We start from the raw sequence: 17,737 nt of genomic DNA, 5'->3' as shown, positions 1-17,737 counted from the left end.
ATAATACTTCTCTTCATTTAATATCATTTTTTATTTTTTATTTTTTTATTAACCCTCTGGTTTCTGAAAAAGGGGCCCGAGGTTTCATTTCCATTTTTTTCTTACTTTAATGATGAGTGTGTGGATAAATTGTGTAGGTTTGTGAAAAGAATTTGGTTACTTAAACTTTTATTCACAAAATGGGGGTTTTTGTAAAAAGGCATGCTAATTGAAGAGGATACATGAAAGTAAGCTCCGCGTGTATTCAGTCTATAGTTCGTCTCATCAACTTTGACTTTTTTTTTATAAGATAAAATGACATCTTAAAATTTAAGAACTTCTAATTTTTATTTGGCCCAACTTATATACTTTTAAAAATAAAAAACACCATAAACCAAAAAAAAAAAAGACCAAAAAAAGATGAGCCAAACTTCTTCACCCACATTTACTAAGTCACAATTTTTACTATTTTACTTAATAAAAATATTTTGAAATAAACAAACATTTGTATTAGAAAACATAGTGACTGGTTACACGTTGGGGACACCTAAACACACGTTTTCAGTTGCAAACGTGATTCACAACTGTTAGAATGATGTTTGGATGTTGCCGTAAACTTGATTCTTGCTATGTAAAATCGATTCTAGTTGAAGCAGGTATTTGTAGCTTCTTACTATTGGGTTGGTTTTTTGTTGATTTTTATTTTTACTATTGGGTTGGATTTTTTGTCCAACAAAACATATTGATCGATTTTAAAAAATTAAGGAGATTTTAAGGGTGTGATTATAATTAACTTTCAGTAATTTAGTTTTTTAGTAAAAAAAAATCAATAAATTAGTTTTATGTTTTATGAAAATATACATATTAAAACCCAAAATTTTGGTTCAAATTGCCCAAACAACATCGAAAATTGAAAATCATTTCTATGTTAATGTATCCAAACATAAATCAATTTACATTCAATTTACTTTTAACTAAAATTAATTCTATCGGAATCAATTCTGTCATAATCAATTCTAGTCGCCGCTCAACCAAACACATAGTAGTCAAAATAATTTGTACAACAGAAATTTATCATTCCTTACTTAATACATTTGGGTTATGGTTTAAAAAATACAAAATAATTTCTTTTGAAAAGAATACGTTTTAAAATAAGATTTTAATTTTATTAATAAGTAAAAAAAAAAAGAAAAACTACAATGTTCTAGAACAATGAGAAGAAAGTGAACTTCACCTAGTTTTTTTCTTGTCACTTCACTACTTCCACAATTAAGATGAGGTTCATAATTAAACATCCTTGTTGGACAAAATCCTAAGACCAATATTCCACGTGTCAAAACCATATCCAATAATGTTTTTTCCACCAAGAACACACCATTGTACTCACAACAAAACCAAGTACATTAGTTTATGACAACAACAAAAAAGTGAAAAAATGGTGGCAGCAATTGCTGTTTCTTCTCCAAAATCCACACTTTTTAAGAACCCCATTTACTTAAAAGATTCAAGTTCAAATTTTGTTGGTAGTTCTTTAAAGGGTCTATGCTTGAATCTAAAACCAAGACAACAAAGAAGAGATTCATTCAATTTGGTTGTTGCTTCTTCCACAAACTCTTCTGGAACAACAAGCAATGCTAATGGAAGATTTTACTTCAATTTCACTGGTTTTCCTTTTCCACTTGGTCCTTTCCTCAATAGGCTAACTATTAGAACTGAGGTTTGCTATATTTTGATTTTTCTTATATTTGATTTTGTTGAACTCAATTGATTTGGTTGTTTGGATTTTGTTCATTGAATTTCATATCCATGACATGATATGAGGCTTATATATATGATATACCCTCTTATGTGTTTATTTTTATGAAACACCTACACTGATATGCATGCAGACACCGATAATAATTTGGGAACATATTAGTGATTGAATGTATATACTTTGTAATAATTTGAGAAAATAAAAATGATCGAATATAATATAACCACATGCGTCGATGTTGTGTTAGTGTTGGACATTGACACGTGTCAGATACCGATTACATTTTCAATCTGATGTGTTAGTGCTACATAGGTTTATCTTCCTCCAAGTTTTTCACTTTTTTAAGCAACATTGCTATGAAAATATATGTTATGAAAATGAAGTGATAGACCGTAACCACACGTGTTGGTGTCAGACACCGAACACGCCTTCAGTCTGAAGTTTCAGTTATTTAGTTTAGTTTTGGCAACGTCTTAAGACTTAACATTTCAATATAAATTTTAGCGAGAATTCTATTTTTGAGATTACTAACTACTCGCTTTTGTTTTAATCACGGTGTAGGCTGTGAAGGGTTATATATGGCTCTTTGAACAAGAGCAGGCATTAGGCTTCAGCAGTGTTTCGACAAACATTAGAATGACAGTTATCAAACTTAAATCTGGTGGATTATGGGTTCATGCGCCTATAGCTCCAACTGATGAGTGTATTCAGGTTATTCCTATGATTACCAATCTCTTTGCGTATTGGAATAGTTTCATCAAGTTGTAGAATCGATTTCTTGAAATGCAGTCTACAATAAGGCTTTTTTTGTAATAAATAGCTTAATTAATTAAGCACTTATTATATCAGTGTTCATCATATAAGTGTATATGTATAAACTATTTATATAACAAGATAAAACAATGTCAAACTGCTTTCTTAAGCTATCTTTGAGAACTTGTGAAAAAAAGCTGAAAACCGTTGATCGCCATGTCACACGCTGTTTCCATAAGCTCTCCCAAACAGTCTCACAAGTGCTTATGAAAGTCAATAAACTCAAATAAGTTAATCCAGATAGGCTCTAGATTTATAATGAATCTGCCTCTTTTCTAAACCCCTTCCATTGCCGGAGCTGTATATCACAAGGGTGAGCCAGTTTCAGATTTTATGTTGAAATTTATTGATTGGATTGTTTCACTAGCACCGAGTCAGTGACACTTCAAATTGAAGGCGTGTTTGGTGTATGAGACACTGGCACGACACTGACGCAATCATTTTTGTGAGCATACAAATATAAAATCCATATTATTTCTGCTTTCTTAACATAGATTTTTTTTTCTTCTTGCAGCTTATCAAGGAATTGGGGTCTCCAGTTGAATACATTGTCCTCCCTACTTTCGCTTATGAGCACAAAATATTTGTAGGTCCGTTTTCAAGAAAATTTCCGCGCGCTCAGGTATGGGTGGCGCCAAGGCAATGGAGTTGGCCGTTGAACTTACCTTTAGAATTCTTTGGAATTTTTCGTGCTAAAACTTTGAAAGACGATGATTTATCCACTCCTTGGGCTGGTGAAATAGAGCAAAAGGTTCTAAGCTCACCAGAAGTTGGTAATGATAAGAAGTTCTTGCATACTTTTATATTAAAGGTCTATTTGGATTGACTTATTTGAGTCTATCTACTGACATAATCGCTCATGACACTATTTTAGAGAGCTTATGACCTGTCCATAAGCTATTTTCAGCTTATGTCCATAAACTCTCCAGGATAGCTTATAAAAGCAGCTTATAGCTTTTAAAAAACATTTTTACTTTACTTTATCCTTTGTTATAGAAATATAGCTTATAAATAATGTAAAGTTTCATTTTCTTATTGTCTTAGGAATTGGGCCATATGTGGAGGTAGCTTTCTACCATAAGCCTTCAAGGACGCTATTGGTGACAGATGCTGTTATTTTTGTATCAAAACAGCCACCTGAGTGTATTAACAAAGAATCACTTTTAGCGTCTGCGAAGAATGGTTTGGCTGTAAAGATTCTTAGTAAAGGAAGGGAGGTACCTGATGAACCTGTAATTGACAACAAAAGGAACCTGCAAAAAGGTCGGATTCCCGTTTACTACCTGATGAACCTGATACGATTTGTTATGCATGTGCATGAAATAAAACCTCGTAATTTATTCATCAACGATTAACATTACTCACTTTACCCTATAAAGCGAGTTGTTCACTTTAGATGAGCTAGATTCTTTTCGATTGAGTTCAAAGTGAAATTAAATTTGATTGTTGTAATATGCAGGATGGGAAAGAATGGTTCTACAAATCTTATTTCTTGGTCCATCTAATCTTTTGGAACCTAATGCAAGCTTTGAACAGATGTCAGAGAAGTTGATTGTTTCACCTATTGTCAAGACTCTGGTCTTCAGCAAAGTTCCCGAAAAGGTAATCTTCTTTCTGTTGTATCATTATTACTTTTTCACTAATCAAACTTTGATCTAGCTACAAATGATACTCCCTACGGCCTATGGCCTTAATTTTAAGCAAATATTCTCTTTTCAGATTCATTGAATAACTGATGCATCTGACCTTTAATATAGACCAAATACATCAGTTATTCAATGAACCTAAAAGATGAATATTTGTTTATAATTAAGGTCGGAGGGAGTATAGTGTTATTAATTACAAATGAGATCATTAGTTAGTTAGTTAGTTAGTTAGTTAGTTAGTTAGTTAGTTAAAGACCAACTAACAATTCAAACTATGAAAATTACTTGACAGTTCTTGAAATCAAGAAACAAATTGAACAAAAAAAAGGTGCATTTTTTTAAATTGTTAATGAGACTATGTAACTCGGCATTCTAGGACCGGTCTAGATTTACTTATTTGAGCTTATCTACTAACATAAACACTTGTGAGACTATTCGGGATAGTTTGGGAAAATAGTTTATGATGCATCCATAAGCTTAGCTTATTTCCATAAGCTCTCCAGGATAGCATACGAATTCGAAACAGCTTATATTAAAACAATTCGACTTTATTTTATCGTTTGTTATAAAAATAGATGAACACTTATATGGTAAGCGCTTAGTGCTATAAATGCTCAATTAAGCTTTTAATCCAAACATCTTATTCACATTTTTGCATTGTTTTACTCTGATTTAGGTAAGAGACTGGGTTGATAGCATTTCGCGAGATTGGAGATTTAGAAGAATAATCCCAGCTCACTTTGCCGCACCAATAAACGTAAGTAGGTCTGATTTCCGCGCTGCATTTGCATTCTTAGACGAGTTTTTAGGCGACCGATATGATACTTGGCCTTCACTTTCCCTTCTATTCTCATCCATCAAAGGAAAAGCTGCCAGCTATTTTCCACCTGATGACATGAGAACATTATCATCACTTGACGAGTTTTTGGTCTCAGTTGGAGCTGTGAAGAAAACTATTTCAGGAAGAAAGAGATGAGAGAGAACATAGCAATATCATTTGCAAAATGCAATGACTTGTTAACTTTGCTAATGATAAATTACCTATAGTTTTTGTTAATTTAGGAGGTTTATTCTTCTTAAGCAAAATGTAAATGTTTTTCACAATGGAATAGGTAAAGTTGCAATGTTACTCTTAAGACGTGAATTTTGATGCATAGATTTGTTCTATATTTTCAAAGAGATTAGTCTATAATACTTGGAGAAAAAAAACACAAAATAGTCAACTTAGTATACTATCTTAAAAAACAACATAGTATTTGTTTGGTTATGCGGTGAAAAGAATTGATTCTAGTAGAAGTGAGTTTGACAGAATAGAATTTGGTTAAAAGTGAAACTCGTGTGTCTGGCTTCAAAATCACGGCAACAAAATTGCGTTTTCATTTTACCCAAACAGTCCAAAAAATGAAAAAAAACGCGTTACGAGGTATTATAATCACGTTTGGAGGTTCCCTCCGCCAAAACAAACATACGCATAGTCAACTCGGTTGGTTAAACAATACACATATTTAATCGAAAAATGACTTTTTGACATCAAAATTTCAATGTTGAAAATGTTGTCATTAGATTTTTGTGTGTAATTTTGAAAAGTGTGTAGGTTGTATAAGATAAAAAGTAGAAGAGAAATATAAAGATTAAAACATTTAATTTTAGAGGATTATAAGTTGATTTTTTTTTTTTAATGAGATAAAATTGAGTGTCAATTTCTTAAATTAAATATAAGAGCTCACCTCTCATAAGAAAATGAAATATGGCTTTCGGCGTACTTTATGTTAGCTTTCAACTATAATCTTTTATATTATAAGCTTGTATACACAAGCAAACTCTAAACCCTAATTTATTTTTCTGTTTTCCCTCCATTTTATCTTGCAATTTTTATTAAAAAATAATACAATTTTGTCTTGACTAGGATTCGAACCCGCAAACCTTCAATGCAAGACAATATTTCCAACCACTATGGCAAGTATACCTAATGTGATTAAAATTATGTACAATAATTGATAAGCACCATTAATTTTAAAAGTATATCATATCAAAATTATTGTTGACTATATTATTCATCACGAAATATTTTTATGTCTTTCCTGATCAATGATTTTTTTTCTACCGGATCATAAATTTAGAGAATAATTATCATGTGAGATTTGGAAAGTTATTATCAAGTGTAATTTGAAAAGTTATGATCAAACTCAATTCTGCTAAATCAATTTTTTTTGCAATACAACCAAACACAACCATAATCATGTCACTAATCACATTCATTATTTTGATTTTAACATTGCAGATTTAATATTAACCAATGATCAATTGATACAACATGCACTAGCAGACCAATTGTGATTTAAATTATGTCCACAAAGTGTTAAGCTCCATCAACTTTCATATGAAATATTTCATACGACAATTAAGCACCGTCAATTTTCATTGCACAATTTAAACAATTAAAAACCAATAATCTCTTATATTATAAGCTTGCTAACATAAGCTAACCCTAAACAAAATTTTTACCCCTCTCATTTTCCTCTTTCTTTTTATTGCAGCTTTATATTAAAAAAATACAGATTTGTCATCGAACATGCATCCATTACTTACAATAAAATCTTTTAACCGCTAAAACATGTGATTCAATTATGAAAGAATTTAGGAATCCTAATATGTTAACTCCGTTTTCAATAAATTTGAACGGCGGAATTAATCACAATTTTTATTTATTTATGGATGCCCACTTAAGTTTATGTTCTTGATTATGTCTTTAATTTTTTTTAACCTTAATTATCATCAATTTTTTAACCTTTAGTTATCAGCAATTTTTTTTTAATAAGTAAACAAAACGATGGAGTTCCAAAATTATTTAAAAAATATATAAAATCTAAAATAAGCACATAAACAAATATAGAATAATTAGTCCATGAAATTCCATATACTACTCTTATTGAAAATGCTCTTAAAATTTTTGTATTTTATTTTTTATTGTTACATATTACACTTAATTAGACCCATGCACCGCATGGGTCAAAGTTCTAGTTAAGAGAAAATAAATACAAAATTATTGCCAATAAAAAAAATGAATGTCCAACTGAGCCAAATGCAAAGTGATAGAGAGCAGAAAATAAATCAATTAGTCCTAATTTTCAAACATAACATAGGATTAGAAAACGACTATTCGAATCGTAGCAAAAATATTTTTTCTTGGCCTTCAACTATCACCAAACAAGAATTTTAACTTTATCAAGCAGTAAAGCGATCGTCATCTCGTGCTGAACAAACACGCCGCTGTTTCTCTCTTTTCAAATTTGCCAACAACAAGTCATTCAAATTACATATAAACAACTTTGAACTTCTTTTTTAAATAAGTAGCTACTACAAAATTGCAAAGCATGAGATTGCTCATCAATTAAAAAAAATACTAGTCACACGAAGCCAATGAAAAATCTCATGGCAAAAAGAACCGAAAAAATCGCATTCAAAGAACAAATAATTAGAAGATTCAACCAATCCACATCCGCTACACACACCGTTAGTAATTGAAATTGCAAATATCTGTAATTTTTTTTATTTACCAAAGTAAGTATCTATCAACTTAATCTCTTAAATTTGCAAAATAACTATTTGATCCCTCAAATTGAAATATCAAGCAATTTAGTCACTCAGTCAACATATTTTTGCTAGTAAAATACATGAAAACTAATAAAAAAAAATATAGTTATTGATTTCAATAGTACTTGCAGCTTCAGAACAATCATATAGTTTTTAAAGTTGTGGTACAAAATTTTTAAAAAAATGATTGCTATTGTTGCAAATTTAAGAAACTATATATTATGATCTACCTTTATAATTTTAGTGACTTAAAAATATATTTACTCCTTCTATTATGAAAATATTGTGCACATCTAGGGATGACAATTTGACCCATACCCAGAGGGTGCCCGCAAAAATTACCCACAACGGGTAGGGTAAAAATCCGCATTTTGGGTACGGGCACGGATATGGGTAATTACCCGCAAAAATGAACGGGTATGGGTGCGGGTACGGGTACCTTAGTACCCAACCCGCCCCATACCCGCATAATATATATTTATTTATTTTATTTATATTATTATATTATAATATATGTAAATCAATTTAAAATAATACAACTCTACTAAACTATTACATATTTTTAATAAAAATATTTATTTATAACATAATATAAAAATAATGTGAATATTTAACATAAATATGAACTTTAACATAAAGTTAGTAATAATTTTGTTTATAATTTTCATTAGTCAATATTAAAATCTTTGAAATTTTTTTAATTCTATTAAAATTATATGATATTTTATAATTGATCAATTTAATTTTAGTAAAAATGCGGGTAACGGGTACGGGTATGGGTACCTAGGTACCCATAGGGTATGGGGACGGGGGCAAAAGTTGTTACCCACGTGGGTATGAGGATGGGTACATGTATTTTTTCAATCCGCGGGTATGTGGATGAGTACTATAGTACCCTACCCATACCCTACCCATTGACATCCCTATGCACATCCGACCTAACATTTGCTTTTCGCAAAATAATACTCCATCTATTTGATAAAGTAAAATAATTATTGTCCTTTAAAATAAGTGAAAGAATTGACTCACTCAACCATTTACTCTCTCCCTTTAATATAAATATAAAATAATTGATAAAGTAAGTGTATAATTAACAAAAGGTAGTTTAGGTAACTTTGAAATTTGAAAAAAATTAGAACATTATTTATTTTTTATTAAAAAAACCACAATTAGAAATGAATATTCAAGGGGAGTATAAATAAATCAAGAAGAAATTATAAGGTTGACATTTCTTGTTCATGACAAACTTTTAATGCTTTTAGTTGGAGAGTCATCCTCCTTGACTATGTTGAGCTACCAACTCATATTCAGGTGAATTTAATTTTATATATAATTAAAAATATTGGGAAATTTTATATACACACAAATATATATAAAAGCTACTAAAGGTGCAAAGTTGAGATCATGGAATCCAAGAGAGATTTTTTTATGTTTTTTTCTTTTCTTGCATATTTTTTGTGTGTTTATGTCAACCACAACTTTGTTAATGCTTAAAGGTAAACATGTTTCCCTACATTCATGCATCCAACTTCTTTCCACAAAATAATTAAAAAAAGTATGACATGTTTATTTTTCATTTTGTAAAAAAAAAAAAAAAAACCTTAATCTTTCATTTCTTCATAAACTAGCATTCTAGATCTTTGGGAACCCTACTTGGAGATTGTCCAAGTTTGTGATAAAAATTTGAGACATTGTTTGGGAAATTGGGACCCTTTTATTGGTAGGTAAAATGCAAGGAAATTTTTGTGACATAATTGATCGTGTTGACCAGAATGATGCGACTTCGCCGGCGTTTGCGGTGGTTGAGAGCGTTGAGACCCCTGTTGAAACGGAGGGGGGTTGTGTACCTGCAGGCACTCCGACGCTCAAGTCAGTATGTGTGTAAGGTTTTCTTAGCTATAAAAATGCGTACCTTGCAAATGAAGTGGAGATGCATATATATAGCCCCCAGCGCTGGGCTAAGGCCCTTGATGGCATTAATGGCCATCAAGTGGCTGCCGGAAAACGGCTTGGAGGCCTTGATGTGCAGTAAATGCTCATCATTCCGGTTTACGGCCGTTACGATACGCAAGGGTATCTGACCGTTAGGACGTGCTCGGATGATATACGTGTTCGACACCCTCTGATGCTCGAGCTCTAAGCTCGGCCCAGAACAGGAGCCCCCCAAGTCGTTATGCTCGTAGGCGAGGGTAATGACTTGAAGCTTTATCGATTCGTCTCGATTTGCCGAACGTGACAGATCCGAGTTGGGCAGCTGAATTTTCGCGGTGTCCCTGTGGTCAAAGTCAAGCTTTGGAAAGGGAAAATCGTTTATTCCAAGCGGTCAATCCTAGGTTTCTGCAGCCGCCTCTCGCATTTATGGGATGTCAGGTGTGGTGACTGGTCCTTTGGGCGGCAAGTTTTGCTATAAATACTTGCTTATCCTTTGGCTTCCCATATCCTGAGTTTGAAGGCTAGCGATGGATAATAGGGATTCCAAGAAGGTTGTTGCTGATGGCTCTGAGTCTCGAAGAGGAAAAAAGAGAGCGGAGGTTCCTAAGCCTGCGCTGGCTCGTTCTCAAAAGGGGAAAGAAGCTAAGGTGATGTTCCCTTCCTCGGATACTTCTGATACCTCCAGTTCCGACGAATCGGCGGATTTCATTGGGGCAATCGAGGAGTTCCTGAGGGCTCGTCAATCTCCCCACCTCTATCCTCCTGGCCCTGCCTCTGGTGAAGGAGGGTCCCAGATCGGGAAGGAGGCTAAGATATGGCCAGAGGAGGTGCTGTGGACTGATTCGGATTCCGCAATTAGCTCAGGTTCCGAGCGTGAGGATTAGGTGCTCGGTTCCCCTTGTAATCCTCTTCCCTTTGTAATGGATTATCATCAATAAAGACCGTTTTTACTTTAAATATTTCGAGCACATTTTATTTGCATTCATGCTTTATGTATGCTCTTAATTTAATAATGTCGCTAATTTTCTGAACCATTCCGAGCGGACTTTCGATCGAAAAATTATACTCCTTGTTCGAGCATGTTTTCGACTTTACGAATTTGTCGAGGAGCGCGGTGTTCTTATTCGATTGCTGCGGCTTTCCCCGTATTTTTAGCAAAGAAATAAGGGGAAGGGATTCCGAGGATCTTGCATTTCCTTATTTGGTCGCAATTTTCTCGGGATGTGGTGTCTTGGATTTCGCGAGATTTGCGCGAGCAGACGGATGTGACTTGAAAGGACGAGTCGCTTCGTTTCCTTTCGCCACGTGTAAAGACTGTTCACATAGCACTTGAGTGGCTATAGCTGAGATTTGAATCTCGAGGTCGTCTTGAACCGTTGGATTTTCGCGCCTTTCCGTTTATCCTGAGATTAAATCTGAGCCACTTGATCGTGATTGATCCGGACCGTTGGATCGATCCTGTGGTTCAGATGGGAGCGGCGCGGGTTTTCCTGTACGGTCGCGTTGGCCTATATATAGGAGGGAAGGTTTTTCGTTTGAAACTTTACAGTTTCTCACCTACTTTCTTCATCATTTTGCCTTTCCGGTTCAAGCTTTCTCTGGTGGTTTTGCTCTTCTTCTGCTCTTGTACTACAAACTCCTCACTCCCATCTTCATTTAATCAACAAGTAAGTGTTTTATCCTTTTTAATCTGTGAAGATTTTGCTTTGGATTTTACTTTGATTATGTAGTTAGTTGCGTGGTAGGGGTTTGTAGTTTTGTTTCCTGTGTAGCCTGGGTAGTCCTTTTGAAGGTTGTAGGTGGTGATTAGCACCCTTTTCCCCCCAAAAGAGGGGTTTTTCGCGGTTTTCCGGCGAGAAATCGCTTGTTTTTACCAACTGACGGTTGGGTTTTAGCTTAGAACAGTGTCGAGCACCACATGCGTTTCGTGCTCGGTTGTTTGATGAACTTAGCGCTCGGAGAAATTGTTTTGTCACCTTTAGTTTCCGTGTAGTGTTTTGTTTGAGATCCTCGCCCTTTCACTTGATTTGGCGGTGGAAGGGTGGATTTGAATGTCGAATTCATTTTTCCTTCCTCTGCTTTTTCAGGTTTTTTAGATGGCTGAGGGATCTCAAAGTCAATTCACGTTCATAGATCAACAGCCTTCCTCATCAATTCGTATCCGAGCCGACGTTTCGTGGGTGGCGGATGAACCTCGAGAGACGGCGTCAGTTTATCAAGACTGCGAGAGTGACATCCCGGAGACGATGTGCACGGATATACAAACTCCTCCCACCGAAGATTTCGAGGTGCGGATTCCCACTGCTCGCCACCGGATCTGCGGCAACTGGGCTTGGGGGACGATTCCCATGTACGAGATTGCCTTTAAGCATCTGGGAATTCGGTTGCCCTTCACAGATCTGGAGGTGTCCATCTTTCGCCATCTTCACTTGGCCCCTTCTCAACTTCATCCGAACTCGTTGGCCTTTATCAAGGCTTTCGAAAAAACTGCAGAGTATTTGGGTCTGGGCCCCACCTTGCCTTTATTCTTTTACCATTTTGGCCTTCAACGGAGCTGTCCTCGGGGGGAGCAGGCGAAAGGGAAGCTTGCAAAGGGAGCCCCAGTACCGAGCACCAAACATGGATGGGTTTCTTTGAGGCAACGGAAACGCCTCTTTGATATGTTCGACGAGTCGGTACGAGGGTTCAAGTCCGTGTTCTATGGAGTTAGGCCAATCACGACGAAAGGTTGGAACAATTTCGTTCGTAGGGGGCATCGCATTGATGAACTTGGGCAGGAAGTGCTTGATGAGCAGGGTCTCCCTATAGAGGAGGATTTTGCTAGATTCCCGTTCTATTGGCGCAGGGATCATTATTCCATGTCGACCAAAGAATTTGTGTTTACGCTGGGAGCGTTGTCAGCTGAGGAGAGAGCTGATTATAAAAAATTATTAGAGTTTGTGGAGGGCTTGCCTCCGTTCCTTCTGAGTGACTCGAATGGCGAGCCTTTGCTTGGGGAAGATGGTCGAAGATTGACCTGCCCGAAGGTGATCGCTACGAAAGAGCTGCTCGCTTGCGACACCTCGGAGGAATTGACCGTTTTTTGGAGTATGCTCGTAGCTTTCTTTATTTATTTTCTACCAACTGTTATTGCTTTTTCTATTTGCTCGCCTTCTGTTTTGCTAACTGATGCTCTGATTTGTGTAGGTACAATGACCAGTGGATCTGCTGCTCTCCGCAAAGCTCGTGCTGCCAAGAACAAGAGGGAGGCGAGCAGTGCTGCTACAACTTCTTCTGCCCCTCAGTCGCCCACAGCTTCCAACGTGGACCGCTCGAAGAGGATGCGACTGGAGGAAGAAACCTCTTCCCAACCGGAGCGTGAAGTGGTGGATCTTTCTGGTCAGGATGATCCTCCTCGCCCTGGTCCTCATAGGTTGTCAGCTGGTGCTCCTGCCGATGATTTCGTCCTTCCTCCACTTTATGCTCATGAGAAACTGTTGACCGGAGAGACCAAAGTGAAGGTTGATCCGGCAGATGAGGCCATCCTCTCGGATATGGGTCCTGAGGGTCTCCGGACTGAAATAGCCGCCCAGTCCATGGCTCTGCTCAAATTAGTCGGGGTGGCGACTTTTTTGAATGGCCGGGAATGCAAGTATCTGGAGGAAAGGGATGAAGCTCGAAAGGAGTTGCCTTTGCTGCAGCGGAAGTTGGCAGAATCCGAGGCCTCCTGCATGGTGTTCAGGGAGGAGCGCAAGACCCTCTCGACCAATCTCAAGGAAGCGGAGGATAGGCTCAAGACGGTGTCCGAGGAGAGGGATAGCGCCGTGCAGAAGGTTGACGAGCAGAAGGATTTGATTGGCGAGCTGGAAGGGAAATTGGAGAGGCTCCAAGTCACCGGGGTTGTTGAAGATCGGGAAAAGGAGCTCGATCCTCAAGGGGAGTATGCTTCCTCCTCTCGTGCTGATTTGATCGCCAAGATCCAGGAGCTTGAGTCCAACATGGTGGCTGCTGCAGCTTTTAGTTTCAACAACGCAGTGGCTCGAATCGATCGTTTGCACGCTCAATGCTTTTAGGTTCGCGCTTTGACTATCTTTTCGTTGTGACGATCCGTATGCTTGATGCCCTTCGTTTATGTTCGACCAATCTTGAGGTTTTTAACTTGGTAATTTTCCAAACATTCTATACGCCGAACTACTTGTTTCTTCGCGCTAGTGTGTGTGTTTGGACGGTGGTCATCGTTGTGGTAGCTGGTACCATCTAGATGCCGGGCTTAGAAGGTGTGGGGGACCATTCCAAGTGTTTGGAGATGTTTATCCAAACTAACAACGAGGAGAGGGGCTGTTGTTAAGCTTTCCTCCTCGGGGTGTGAACATCCCATCGCGAGCTGGGGTTCTACCGGGCGTGTACTATGACGATGGTGCTCCGTGGTCTAGAGCTTTCCTCGCCAACATCATCGAGCTCAAAACGTCTCGACTTTGTTTTATATTTTAAGATTCATGCCCGTACCTAAGCACTCCTCCGTTGTATAGGCGTGCTTCTCATGGGCGAAGACACAGCCTTCGTTGAGGGACGGTTTTGAACTTCTCTCAACTGTAGTATTGTTTGAGCTTTTCGGCATTCCAAGGTCGAGGAACTTCTTTTCCGTAAAGATCTTCCAAATAATAGGCACCGTTTTCGGTTTTGGCTCGAACACGATAAGGTCCCTCCCAATTTGCCGCGAGTTTACCTTCACGAGAATCTTTTTGGTTGCGTCGGAGTACTAGTGTCCCAACGTCAAATTCTCGCTTGATGACCTTTTTGTCATGCCGTTTTGCTATTTTTTGTTTCAAAGTAGCTTCTCGGAGGGCTGCGCCGTCTCGGAGCTCTTCCAAGAGGTCGAGCTCCTCTCTGAGCATTTCGTGGTTGTCTTCCCCTTCGAGGGGTACTTCCGTTCGGAAAGATGATGCTCCGGTTTCTACTGGAATTACGGCCTCTGTTCCGTACGTCAGTCGGAAAGGCGTTTCTCCCGTTGTAGAATGTGGAGTGGTTCGGTAGGACCAGAGTACGCTGTGTAGTTCTTCTGTCCATTTTCCCTTTGCTTCATCCAACCTTCTTTTGAGTCCTCGCAATATAACCCTATTTGCAGCTTCGGCTTGTCCGTTCGTTTGAGGGTGTTCGACAGAGGTGAAGTGTTGGGTTGTACCTATTTTTGCCATGAATTCTCGCACTTTCTTGTCCGTGAATTGAGTCCCGTTATCTGTAATGACAACTTGAGGGATCCCAAACCTCGCAAGTATATTGCGTTTGAAGAATCGCAACACGTTGAATGTTGTGATGTGGGCGAGAGGTTCGGCTTCGATCCATTTCGTGAAGTAGTCGACAGCTACTATTAAGTATTTATTTTGTCCTGCTGCCGTTGGAAACGGTCCTAAGAGGTCCATCCCCCACCAAGAAAACGGCCACGGGGACGATAGCGTTCTTAGCTCGTTTGGAGGGGCCAAGTGCATATCCCCGTGACGTTGGCATTTGTCACATTTTTTGACATGCTCTTTTGCGTCTGCTTGCATGGTAGGCCAATAGAATCCTGCTCGCAAGGCCTTTCTGGCCAAGGAGCGTCCACCGATGTGTTGACCGTTTATTCCTTCGTGGATCTCGCCGAGGATCGAGGCTACCTCGCTTTCCTCGACACACCTTAGCAGAGGGATGGAAAATCCTCGGCGGTACATTTTTCCATTTAGGATTACATATGCGCAGGCTCTCCTTTTTACCTTAGCCGCCTCCTTCTTATCAAGTGGGAGGTTTCCAGTGTTCAGAAATTCGAACACGGGTGTCATCCAGCTGTTGGCGTCGATCTCGCATATCAGGAATACCTCGGTGGGTTTTACTATGCTTGGTTTGGATAGCGTTTCCTGAATAAGTGATTGATTTCCGCCCTTCTTTTTCTTAGTGCTTGCGAGCTTTGATAAAATATCTGCTCTTGCATTGTGTTCGCGAGGAACGTGCTTGATTTCGGTTTGTCTGAATTTGGTTAATTTTTCTTTGATCAAGTTTAAATATTCCGTGAGTCGCTCGTCTTTTGTTTGGTATTCCCCGGTTATTTGTGATGCGACGAGCTGTGAGTCCGTGAATATTTTAATTTCCTCAGCTTCCATATCCTGAGCCAACCTTAATCCTGCCAAGAAAGCTTCGTATTCGGCTTGGTTGTTTGTGGTTGGAAAGGCGAGCTCGAGTGAAACTTCTATGAGCGCTCCTTCACCGCTTTCGAGTATGATACCCGCACCACTCCCTTGTGGATTCGAGGATCCATCTACGAAGATGGTCCATTTGTTTTTGTCCGGGGTAGATGGTGTGGTCATCTCGGCTATGAAGTCTGCTAGCACTTGGGCTTTTAAAGCCTTTCTGCTTTCGAAAAAGATTTCGAATTCGGACAACTCGAGCGACCATTTTAGCATTCGTCCTGTCATATCCGGCCTCGCAAGGAGTTGCTTGATCGGTTGATCAGTTCGAACCACGATGGAGTGAGCTAAGAAATAGTGTCTTAGCTTCCTCGCGGCCATGACTACTGCTAAGGCCGTTTTTTCAATCTGTAAGTACCGGAGTTCTGGTCCTTGCAGAGCCTTGCTCACGAAATAGACAGGTTTTTGCCCTTGCTCGGTTTCTCTTATGAGAACGGCGCTGATGGCCTCCGATGCTACGGCGAGATAAAGATATAAGGTTTCCCCTTCGTTGGGTCGCGTTAGGACTGGGGGTTCGGATAATGCTCGTTTTAAATGTTGTAGCGCGTCCTCGCATTCCTTTGTCCATTCGAATGCGGATTCTTTTCTAAGTAATTTGAATAAAGGTAGCGCGTGTTGAGCGGATTTTGCGACAAAACGAGATAAGGCTGTGAGCATCCCGTTTAGTGATTGGATAGATTTCTTTGAGTCCAGCGTAGGGAATTCAAAGAATGCTCTGCATTTATCGGGGTTAGCTTCGATTCCTCTTTCAGTTAAGTAAAACCCGAGGAATTTCCCAGCTTTTACGCCGAACGTGCATTTTTCAGGATTGAATCTCATGTTATACTTTCTCGCTTGGTCGAACACTCTTTTTAGATGGGCTGTATGATCGACTTCCTCTTCGGATTTGACGATCATATCATCCATGTAGACTTCGAGCATGTCACCGATTTCATTATTGAAGACTTTGTTCATCATCCTTTGGTATGTGGCGCCTGCGTTTTTAAGCCCGAAAGGCATTACGTTGTAATAATAATTACCGGATTCGGTCATAAACGCTGTTTTCTTTTTATCGATTTCAGCCATTTTTATTTGATTATAACCCGAGTACGCATCCATAAACGATAGTAATTTAAATCCTGATGAATTATCTACTAATTTGTCTATGTTAGGTAAAGGGTAAGCGTCTTTAGGGCAAGCCCTATTAAGATCGGTATAGTCAACACACATGCGCCATTTTCCATTCGATTTCTTAACAAGTACAACATTGGATAGCCAGGTGGTATACCTAGCTTCCGAAATGAAATTTGCCTCGAGGAGGTCTTTTACAGCTTTTTCGGCAGCCTCCGCTTTTTCGGGAGACTGCTTCCTACGCCGCTGAACAACGGCACTAGCCCTAGGATCTAAAGTCAGCTGGTGACAGGCGACCTCAGGGTCGATACCAGGCATCTCTGCAGCGCTCCAGGCGAACAGTTCAGCATTGTCCTTAAGGCAGGCGATCAGCTGCTTTTTGACCAAGTCGGGGAGTCCAGTTCCAATCTTGATCCCTTTGAGGGGGTCTTCGCCCAAGGGCACCAGTTCGAAATCTCCGTCCGGGATGGGGCGGTAGATTTTCTTTTCAGCATCGGTGAGGTCCTTCTGTTTTTCTTCTTGATGTTCCTTTTTTGTGAGTCGAGCATCGATGTCGACGGAACCTCCAACAGTGTTTACCCCCGGATTTTTCTTTTCAGTTTTCTTGGGGGTTGCCACGGTGCTCAGATTCTTCGCTGCAGCCTCGAAGCATCTCCTCGCAGCGGCTATGTCGCCGTTGATGGTGGCGACCTGGCCGTCCAGTGTGTAGTATT

General features: G+C 38.6%; 1 protein-coding gene across 1 annotated transcript; it reads left to right on the top strand.

Annotated features, from left to right (window-relative positions):
* Positions 1–1,319: 1,319 nt before the first annotated feature.
* On the top strand, positions 1,320–5,502 carry LOC123905678. Its single transcript, XM_045955375.1, has 6 exons — positions 1,320–1,696; positions 2,297–2,446; positions 3,063–3,321; positions 3,593–3,811; positions 4,008–4,150; positions 4,871–5,502. The coding sequence occupies exons 1-6, from the start codon at positions 1,415–1,417 to the stop codon at positions 5,168–5,170; spliced, it is 1,353 nt and encodes a 450-aa protein (XP_045811331.1). The 5' UTR covers positions 1,320–1,414; the 3' UTR covers positions 5,171–5,502.
* The last annotated feature ends 12,235 nt before the right edge of the window (positions 5,503–17,737 follow it).

Source organism: Trifolium pratense, linkage group LG2, assembly GCF_020283565.1.
Source record: "Trifolium pratense cultivar HEN17-A07 linkage group LG2, ARS_RC_1.1, whole genome shotgun sequence".
Lineage (NCBI taxonomy): Eukaryota > Viridiplantae > Streptophyta > Magnoliopsida > Fabales > Fabaceae > Trifolium > Trifolium pratense.
Note: the sequence above shows the minus strand (reverse complement) of the source record. Positions and strands in the feature narration are given on the sequence as shown.